At 56.6% G+C, this 10,613-nt stretch overlaps 1 protein-coding gene across 2 annotated transcripts in view; it reads left to right on the top strand.

Annotated features, from left to right (window-relative positions):
* The first annotated feature begins 1,494 nt into the window (after positions 1-1,494).
* Positions 1,495-10,613, top strand: part of LOC123413558 (conserved oligomeric Golgi complex subunit 3) — a 43,188-nt gene continuing 34,069 nt past the window's right edge. The window contains exons 1-7 of one of the 2 annotated variants that reach the window (XM_045106490.1): positions 1,495-1,660; positions 1,749-1,832; positions 2,150-2,236; positions 2,395-2,439; positions 2,526-2,600; positions 2,674-2,769; positions 10,273-10,350. In XM_045106490.1, coding sequence (XP_044962425.1) covers positions 1,583-1,660; positions 1,749-1,832; positions 2,150-2,236; positions 2,395-2,439; positions 2,526-2,600; positions 2,674-2,769; positions 10,273-10,350 — 543 coding nt within the window. In that variant the 5' untranslated portion in view covers positions 1,495-1,582. The remainder of the gene's footprint in view (positions 1,661-1,748; positions 1,833-2,149; positions 2,237-2,394; positions 2,440-2,525; positions 2,601-2,673; positions 2,770-10,272; positions 10,351-10,613) is intronic. The other variant, XM_045106491.1, reaches the window with a different exon arrangement.

Raw genomic sequence — 10,613 nt, 5'->3', positions numbered from 1 at the left:
GTAAGTATAGGTACGAATATTTATATAACTACACATTTGACAAACTTGAGAGTTTTCATTGTAATCGTTAGAAAACGACCTATTCCCTGTAAAGAGTTAATTCTATCTTTGGTTGTCTTTTAACCTCCACTTTGCTTTGAATTCATACAGTCCTATTTTGTGACCAATGACCTGCTTAGTATTTGCAACACTAACAAAAATTTCAAATAATGGAATAACACCCGTTGGGTGAATCTGATGATTTTAAGGAATTTTTTATGTTTCTTTACCATGTAAAATGATAGTACCATCATAAGGAGATGTAAAATGTATCAAAGGGCTTTTCAACCCGATCTTATGATATCTTGAGGTAGTCGTGTGAGGTCTCATTAGAAGTGGTAAAACGTCAAATGATCGAAGAGATAAGATGCTCGTGTCTTTCTCTGTGCGGCCACGAATGATTGATTCACTTCGTTAGGCATTGCACATAATACATCTCCGTTTTGAAGAATTAGGAAGGGTTGTCGTGTTGCCGATTGAAGGTCGTCGTGCTGCGCCATGGGTTGTTTTCACGCTGGGCGTCGTTCGTTGGACGACGTCTCGGGCACTATGTTGCCTCCCCGTGGAGGGCCGCAACCACGGGCCGCTGCGCCGCGCTGCCGGACGGGAGGGCAAGGCCGCGCTGTCGCGCTACGATTGAGTCGTCGTGCTACGGGGTGGCCGCGGCTGTCGGTGGAGGTCGCTGCCGTGAACCGCGACGCAGCCATCCGCGTCGGGAGGAACCGCCGTGCGATGGCCTCTGGACCGCCGGTTTCACGACCGTCGGCGAGTACAACGGCGGCCGTGAAGACACTACACTGCTGCTGCACGGCAATCCGACTAGCATGAAGGGCGTCGACGGTCTCCGCCAATCCCTGCCTTTGGCTGTGCCGTTGCGCTCGTCTACGACCTGCCCCCGCTTTTTTTTCCAGACGGTTGATCCATCATTCCTTTATCTTGATCAATTTCAGTGAACAATTCACGTAGGGCATTCCTAAGAAAAAAATCTTTAGAGTATTGATCTTAATCACAAGAAGGCAATAAATTAACGTTCCCTAATAATTTTTTGTAGGAATGCTTGCATGTGGATTCCCTGTAGGAGACTAAGGTGCATGCATGCCCATCTTTGCTTCCTCCATTGTTTCGTTGGGAGCAACGATGGATCGCCTCACGCCCGCTCGAGACTTGCACTGGCGTGTGTAGCGGTTTCATGGCCGAAATCCATCGTGTGTACGTAAGGTTCATCTTCACGCGTTGCTGCCGGTAGGATTAGATCACGTTTTTCTGTATGCCATTACTCTTTCTTGATAAAGTCTAAGTGCTGATAACGTGTTAGAGTAAAATAAAATTGAATGAAAGTCAAGTAGTATATATGCATCCGGAAGAGGTGGGGAAAAATGTGTCTGTTCGGAGACATCCTTTTAAAACACATGGTTGTTGGCAATAAAGACTAATTAATTTCTAACAAAAAGAAAGAAAAAACAAACTTTATTCTTCTCACTTGTCCCCTGTCCTTCGTCTTCCTCCGCTTCCCGTTTGGTGCGAGCCCACGCGTAGGATATCCATGGCGACGAAGCAACCGACCCTGCCCAGGTCAGGAGCTTTCTCAAAGGGCTACAACTTCGCGTACGCGTGGGAGAAGGTTGGTGCACCCCCCCCCCCCCCCCCCGCCCCGCCCCGCCGCGATGAATAGTTCGGGTGGATCTGATCTGGGGCCTCATTTCTGGCAGAAGGCGCCGGTCACAGAGCAGCAGAATGCCGCGATCTCCGCGCTCTCGCACGCTGTGGCAGAGCGGCTGTTCCCGGTCAATCTGGTAAGACGCCGATCTCGCATTTGTTGTCTAAGCTACGCGTCACTTGCTGAGATGGCAAATAATGTGATCTCGTCAGGGTCTCTGTAATTCGGTTCCTGTTTGCCCCTTACTGTGCTTGTATTGTACCGGAGCGCTGTGAAATTCATTTTGTTTTGAAGGATCTGAGATATTTTATTAGCAGTAATAGAGCTACCGACTTTGTTTAGTGAATTACCAGAAAAAAATGGCGATCACTGTAACATTATTAGCTCATGCTTCCCGTTCTATATTGCACTGCCATCAGGGTTAGGCTAAAATTGATCGAGCTGTTATATCAGGAAGATGGAGGTACGGCCGTGCCAGAAAAAGAATCTGTTTTGGAGGAGGCGGGTGCAATGGATGCGGTCTTGGTGAATACACATCAGGTAAATTTTCCCTCGTTGCTATTTATATTGGTTGACTAGGGAACTTTGCGATCTCATTTCTTTGTTGTTCTTATTTTTCATGTTTAGCCTTAAGTTGTTTAAGGATAAAAGTACAAATTTTCTGCAGATTGAGCTAATGCTTTTATTACCACCTGTAGTTTTACAAATGGTTTGCTGAACTGGAATCAGCTATGAAATCTGAGGTTTGTGCATATGCTATTCTTCAGTAAGTAGTGCACAGCTTGCAATGACATGCTGAGTTTTAAGTCCTCTTTTTTTTTTTTGACAGACTGAGGAAAAGTATCGCCTCTACGAGAGTACATTAGAGGAACGTGTTAACACATGTGACGGTATCCTTCAACAAGTAGGACTCTGAACCTTTCTTTTAGTTTATGCGGAACACATCCTCCATTTTAACATTAAGTATCTCCATTCAGGTGGATGACACACAGAGCTTCTTTGAAGAACTACAATCCTTGCACTCGAGTGTTGCCATAAAGACCCAAACTCTGCATGATGCTTGCGACCAACTTGTATGCCCCTTTTACTCATTCTTGTCTGAATCAACTATCCATAGTGAGGTTTCCACTAGAAATGACATTTAGTTTATAATTTATTGTGCACTCATGTCTACTTTAAGAGTGTCTTTTGATACTACTAAAATTTTTCAGGTTACATGGCGTGCGTGTCTTTTGCCATCTGTTCAGTTTGAATCCCATGTTAATGTTCTGATTAGATATTTTTTGTATCCCTACTTATTGCATCAACTAGATATTTTGTTGGAAACTTTACATTTTGTGTTGACGTTTCGATCAGTTATTGTAAGTGGTCTCCTGCTATACCAGTTCCTGCGTGGATCCTTATGAAATATTTGTCCATAAGTTAATATTGTGAACTATGCGATTAAGATGATCTATCATGTTATTATGTAATTACTCTGGTAAATATGCACTTCCTTTGCTACATCACATCTGTTCGGGATGGCTCTCCGCTCCGCTCCACCCTGCTCCCCGCTCCGCCCCCGCGCCCCGCTATCCTGACTGCTGCGCCGCGTCGCCAACGCCGCCTCCGTCCCCGCTGGCCGGACCTCCCCCGCGGCTCTCCCCTCCCGCGACATGGCTCCAGTGGGGGCTGACCCTGTCGACCGCCGCGAGACCCTCTCCGGTGAGCGTGTCTCCTATGGGGACAGCTGGTCGAGCTCGGAGAGCGAGTCCTCGGCGCGCTCGTACAGAGACGTCGCCCGCACTCCGCCGGCCGCTGCCGCGCCGCCGGCCGCCCTCGCTTCCGGCCGCCTTGCGCCTGCAGTCCGTCCCCCCGCCAAGGAGCGCCTCAGACCCCGCTCGGAGGTTCATCGCGTCTCGGGCGGCCCAGTGCTCGACGCCGACGGCTTCCAACAGGCTCGTCGCAGAGAACGGCCCCGTCGCCCGCGCCGCGTTGCGCCGGCCGCGCCTTCGCCTGCGCACCGCCGCAGCCCTTCCCCGGAGGAGCTCGCGGGCCTCTGCTTCCGGTGCCTTGATCACCGCCACTGCGTCAGGGACTGCCCCAACGACATCCGCTGCCGCCGCTGTCTCGCCTCTGGCCACGCCTCCGGCGACTGCGATGGTCGGCGGCCCGCGACCGCGGCCGCGCCCCAGCGCTCCCAGCGCGCCGCCGGGGACCAGCAGCCCAGGCCTCCTCGCGGTGTCCCTGCCAGGGCGTCCCCCCCGACGACGCGCCTGCCCGCTCCGATCCCCACCGCTGTAGCCCCTCCCCTGCAGCGGCCTCGCCAGCCCGATGATGCCCCCGCCCGCGTGTTCCTGGCCCAGACAGAAGAAATGGACGAGGCGGAGCTGGTGCTCGGCCGCGCGATGGTGGCCACCGTCACGGGCACTCGGCCATCTGTGTCCCTGGTCGAGGTGTCCGAGCTCGTCATGTCCTCTCTGGAGCTGGAGGAGGGAGACTTCTCGGTCCATCAGCATCACCCGGAGGACTTCCTGATTCTCTTCTCCTCCCTCGCAACCATGAGAAGGTTCCGCGGCGAGCACTTCATCAGCTCGCCGCGCTTTGCTCTGTCCCTTCGGCCCTGGTGCAAGCTTGCCCACGCCGGCGCTGGCGAGCTCGAGTACCGCGTCGAGCTGGAGCTCCGCGGCATCCCCGCCCACGCCTGGCTGCTCTCCACGGTGGAGCACGTGCTGGGTGGCAGCCGCTGGATCGAGCGCCTGCACCCCCGTACGCGTTCCCGCGAGGACATGGCCGTCTTCCGCGTCACCGGGCGCGCCCATGACCCGGCTGACATTCGGCGCGCCGCCACCCTGGAGATCATTGAGCAGCTGCCCGGCCGTGTCCCGTCGGAGGCGCCAGACAGCAGAACGCTCACCTTCCCCGTCTCCATTGCTCTCACTAAGGCGGAGCTGATCAGGGCTGCTCCGGCTATTGCCCAGGACGCTGCGGGCAGCGCCGGAGACGGTGAGGACGGTGGCGCAGACGGCCGACATGGCCCCGGCAATGGGCATGGTCACGATCCTGGTCCTGGGCTCGGGCGCGCTCGCCGGCGTGGTCGCAAACGCCGTCGTACGACGGAGGCACACAACGGCCGGGCCGATGGTATGGCAGTGGACGCGCTCGCGCCGCTCGCGCACGCACGTGGCCGCTCCGGCCGTTCAGACGGCGCCGACGTGGTGGCTCCCTGGCCGTACCCGGCCGCGCCGCGGCAGGGGCTGTGCCCCAAGCGGGCTGGCATGCTGACTTGGCCCGGTCAGCAGGGCCCAACACGCCCTCGTCACGGTGTCAGGAAAGGACACCTGCAGACGCGCGTCGTGACGCCCAAAGCGTCTTTGTCGGCAGGCCCCTCGCGCAAAGTGGCGAGCACAGGCGTGGAGGACGGTTTGGCCGTTCGCATCGGGACAGCTGGCGCTCCCCCGTTCCCTGCCTAGGGCCACGATGCGGCTGGGGCGTCGACGTCGCGCACGACCGAAGCAGATACGGACGGACCCACTTCTGCAGCAGCTGATCCTATGCCCTGTCGGGATCGGTGCCTGCTGCGTCTGGGGCCCGCCGAGCAGCGCGTGAGGTCGCCGCCTGCACCCCGGTCGGGGCAAATCGAGCCGATCCCATCCCTTGCCGCTGCCACACCAACAAAGGCCCCCTTTGACCAACCCCCTCGGCTATTTTCGCGCGCCTTTGAGGAGAGGGCGGGACGCGCATCGCCCGCCCCCGCCAGCCTTGCTGACGCCGCCCCGTCCCTACCAGCCTGCTCTATGGAGGCGGGGCCCGCGGCCGTCGTGACCACGATCACCGCGCCAGCACCCTTGGATGCCGCTGGGACCGAGCCCTCTGGGCTGGTGGCTGACGCCGCTGTTGCTGGGACACTAGCCGAGGATCCCCTGCCCGCTGGGGGCCACGCCTGCTCCTGCATATGCGCACACGGCTGGAGGAACGCCCACGCCCGATGGCTCGCCTGTTGTTCGGTCTGTGGTGCCCTTGGACGCGCAACAACAGCAGGGACCAGGCGTCGATCCCCCCCGCGGCCGCGGCCACATCTCCATCCTGTCGAGGCCTACCTGCCAGCCGGACCCTGGGGCGTTTCCCATCAGCAACCGGACGCAGCCTTCGATGCCAGGGTGCTTTGCATCGCCGCCGCTTACTATGCAGAGACGCCGACCCTGTGTAGCCACTGGACAGACATGGACGCTGGGGGCCTTCCTGTCCGCAGCCACTAAGCAGCTTGATGCGATGCTGCCATCTCCCGGGAAACGCCAGCGGCCCCCTCTCAACTTCAGTCCCAGGAGGGGGCGTTCCGCCGCCGTCGTCGCTCCGGCACCCGCGGCCTGCACTGCGGACAGAAGGGCGGTGGTGCAGATTCTCCGCACCCTCGGGATCGTCGGCGCGAATCAGCAGATCACCCCCGTCGAGATGAAAGCATATGACGACATGTTCGCCGCGCCGATCAAGCTTCCGGCGCTGCATGCCATAGCCGCTCTCGTAGACCGTGCGATCCCCGCAGGCCTGTCTCTGCCGGCTGGTGATGCCATGGCATGCGCGCGCTAGGCTGGTGGTGCCTGTAGTCGACCTCGTGCTTATGTATCCAGGACCCCAGATAGTGGTTTGGAATGTCAGGGGCTTGAACTCGCGTGCTAGGCGCTGCGCTATCCACTCACTGATATGTACCACCAGTGCGTCCATTGTATGCCTCCAGGAAACTAAAATGACGTTGGTCTGCTCGTCGATTGTGCTAGACACCCTTGGGTCCGAGTTTGATGGCTCTACTTATCTCCCTGCCGACGGCACCCGCGGCGGTATTCTCATCGCTTGGAAGAGTAGGGCTGTCACCATCTCCGACCCCCTATTCACCCAAAATGCGATCACGGTTAAAGTGTGCGCGCCTAGTGGTGCACCGTGGTGGCTTACCACGGTGTATGGCCCCCAAAGCGACCCCGACAAGATACTGTTCCTGCAAGAGCTGCGGGACATCCGGGCTGCTTGCCCGGGCCCTTGGATGCTATGCGGCGATTTCAACCTCATCTACCGTGACGCGGACAAGAGCTCCGGTACCCTGAATCGCCGCATGATGGGAAGGTTTCGCCGCGCCATCAACGATCTTGCCCTGAAGGAGGTATACCTGAATGGGCGCCGCTTCACATGGTCTAATGAGCAGACACCGCCGACGCTTGTGCACCTCGATCGGGTACTCTGCACCACGGACTGGGAGGATTACCACGGAGAGTGCCACCTCTCAGATGCCTTGCATCTGTCGTGTCTGATCATTGCCCCCTGCTGTTGGACTGCTCCCCCATGCCCACGGCCCACAGACGCTTCTGCTTCGAGTCTTTTTGGCCCAGCCGTGATGGATTTCACGACACGGTCGCCACAGCCTGGAGCTCCGTGCATGACCCCGACCCCTTCCAGCGGCTGGTTCGGCGTCTGCAGGCCACCGCCCGCGCCCTTACGAGTTGGAGTGCTAGGTCCACGGGCAATGTCCGGGACAAATTGGCCATATGTCGAGAGCTGATCGCCCGCTTCGACCACGCGATGGAGAGTCGCCTGCTCTCTCCGGCAGGACTGGCTGCGCAAGCAGCTCAAGGTGGCGTACCTTGGGCTGGCTTCTCTGGAGCGCACCATCGCACGGCAGCGCGCCCGCATCTCCTTCCTGGCCGAGGGTGACGCCAACACGAGCTTCTTCCACAAGCAGTGTACGTTCAGGCGTCAGAAAAACCGCGTGCACATCCTCCTAGTTGACGGACATGTGCTATGTGAGCATGAGGAGATGGCCCAAGCGGCATTCGCGCACTTTGACGGGCTGCTGGGCACTGCCGTGGACCGAGAGCACACTCTGGATCTCGAGCAGCTCGTCACGGCCGATGACCTTGGCAGCCTGGATGCGCCCTTCACCCCTGAGGAGATCTGGGCTGCGGTGCAGCACATGCCGGCGCATAAGGCACCAGGGCCAGACGGGTTTTCTGCAGAGTTCTTGCGGGCCTGTTGGGGCGTTATCAGGCAGGATATCCTGGATGTCTTCGAGCAGTTATTCCTGCTTCGTGGGAGAGGGTTTGCTAAGCTCAACCAAGCCCTCCTGACCCTGCTGCCTAAGCGCGCGGATGCACAAAAGCTGGCGACTACCGGCCTATTTGCCTGATCCACATCATGGCCAAGCTATTCGCGAAAGTTCTGTCGTTGCGCATCGCCCCCAAGCTGGACAGCCTAGTCAGCCGCAACCAGAACGCATTCATTGCCGGACGCTCCCTCCACGACGACTTCATGCTCGTTCGGCAGTCTCTCCGGATGCTTCACCACTTGGGCGCCCCGTGCATCATGCTCAAGCTCGATCTCACGCGGGCTTTCGACTCCATATCTTGGCCGTTCCTCTTCGAGATGTTGCGCCAATATGGGTTTGGGGACAGGTTCAGGGAGTGGATAGCCATCCTCCTTTCCTCGGCCAGCACGCGTGTCATGCTCAATGGCGTGCCTGGCCCCCCGATTTGGCACCGTCGCGGGCTGCGTCAAGGGGACTCCACATCGCCGCAGCTATTCGTCCTCGCTGTCGACGCGCTGGGCCGCCTCATGCATCGGACGCTCCAGGCCGGCATACTTCGGCGGCTGCACCCCCGACGTACTGTTCCGGCTGTCTCACTATACGCCGATGACGTCATGCTGTTTTGCCATGCTGAGATGGATGAGGTGCTCACGGTGAAGGGCATCCTAGGTATTTTCGAGGCCGCGTCGGGCTTGCAGGTCAACTATGGCAAGAGCTCGGCCACGACCCTACACGGCGACGAGGAGAGCGCTGCCCTGCTGGAGGCGTTGGGCTGCCAGGCGGCGAACCTGCCCATCACCTACCTGGGCATACCGCTCACCACCAGACGACCCACAGCAGCTCAGATGCAGCCGCTAGTCGATGCTGTGGCTGGCCGCCTCCCGACATGGAAAGCATGGCTCATGAACAAAGCTGGGAGGTTGGCATTGGTCAAATCGGTCCTCAGCGCGATCCCAATCCACCAGATGCTCGCCCTGGCACCCCCGAAGAAGACCCTGAAGCAACTAGAGAAGATTCAGCGCGGCTTCCTCTGGGCTGGCCGTGCGGCTGCTCAGGGAGGACACTGTCACGTTAACTGGCGCGCGGTCAGTCGGCCTCTCGCACTGGGAGGGCTGGGCATCCGAGATTTGGAGAGCACTGGGCTAGCACTTCGGCTGCGGTGGCTCTGGCTATCTAGGACGGACGCCGACAGGGCCTGGAAAGGCCTGGACCTGCAGTTCTCCAGTGAGGAGCTCGGCCTCTTCTATGCCTCCACCTTCATGGTGCTAGGTGATGGCCGCACGGCGCTGTTCTGGGAAGACCGATGGCTGCATGGGCAGTCGATTCGCAAGCTAGCACCCCTGCTGTACCTATGCATTCCCAAGAACAGGAGAAGGGTGCGGACGGTGGCGGATGGCCTCGCCGGCAACGCATGGGCCCGAGACATCCGCGGTGTCGTGGGGCTGCAAGAGATTGGCCAATACCTGACGACATGGCAGCGCGTCACGCACACCGCCTTGTCCGCCGAGCCAGACAGGCTTGTCTGGAAATGGACTGCTAATGGAGAATACTCGGCGCGTTCATGCTATCAGGCCACCTTCCACGGATCCCTCGCTTGCCATTCCTGGAAGTTAATCTGGAAGGGATGGGCTCCGCCGAAGGTCAAGTTCTTCCACTGGCTTGTGAACCTAGACCGATGCTGGACCGCGGACAGACTTGCCCGTCGCAGCCTACCTCACCACGCCCGATGCCTACTTTGCGACCAGGAGCCAGAGACCATTCACCACCTGCTACTGGCATGTCCCTTCGCGCGGCAAGCCTGGCACGAGGCTCTTTCCTGGTTGCGCTTACCAGCCCCCACACCGGAGCAGGATATCTCCATTCAGGACTGGTGGATTAGGGCGAGAGATGCAACACCACCATCACTGCGCAAGGCACTGAGGTCCACCACACTGTTAGTTCCATGGATGATCTGGAAACATAGGAATGCGTGTGTATTTGATCATGCCACTCCGTTGCTCCCCGAGCTCGCGGATGGGATCAGAGATGAGATGAGATGTTGGGCTAGAGCTGGGGACAAGGGGCTTAGGGTAGTCTTGCCCCCATCCTGGGATGTCCATTGAGTTGCTTGTAATCTGTTGTAATCGTCTCCTCTGAGACTGACTTTCCCTCTTTTCAATACAAAGAAACGCACATCTCTGCGTTTTCTCGATTTTTTTTTTACTCTGGTAAGGATATCATAGGGAATCAATCCAATTTACTCTATTGGGAAGTTCTACAAGGAAGACTTAGGTTTCTCAACTAGCTGGACAGCTTACAAAATACATGCTGTAATGATGATCTCCCCTATTCTTTTCTGTGTGTGACTGTATTATCAACTTGTCATCTGAAAACATATTCTGTTTCACCTACTGGAGACAGGTTTAACTTTCATTTTAACTTTTTTTTTGTGTTATTTTATTTCCAATAGTATACTAAGGTCCTAAAAGCTTATTTATATTGTAACTTGGCCATTTTGGTCTGCTTTTGCTTTCAAATGCTTATGCAGTTGGTGGAGAAACAAAGGCTCATTGGGTTCGCTGAAGCACTCCGAAGTAGGTTAAACTACTTTGATGAATTGGAAAATGTAAGATTTGACATTCTAGTCTATCTCTTAAAAATAAGTTTCTGCTTGACTTCATGAATGTATTTGGTTGATTAAATACCTTTTTTAACAATTTCTTCAGTTCAGATGAGAGCATCCTTAACCAAACATACTGGATTCTGCAATGCTCTAATCCTTATCCTATAATTGAATTAACGAACTTAAGGGAAAACCTACATAATGAACATACTTGCGAAGTTTCTGCTGGTATTTGCATCTTTGCTCTTTCTCAACTGGGTGACTTG

The sequence above is a fragment of the Hordeum vulgare genome, chromosome 7H (genome assembly GCF_904849725.1).
Source record: "Hordeum vulgare subsp. vulgare chromosome 7H, MorexV3_pseudomolecules_assembly, whole genome shotgun sequence".
Taxonomy (NCBI): Eukaryota; Viridiplantae; Streptophyta; class Magnoliopsida; order Poales; family Poaceae; genus Hordeum; species Hordeum vulgare.
The sequence above is the reverse complement of the archived record's forward strand: the minus strand, read 5'-3'. Positions and strand labels throughout refer to the sequence as shown.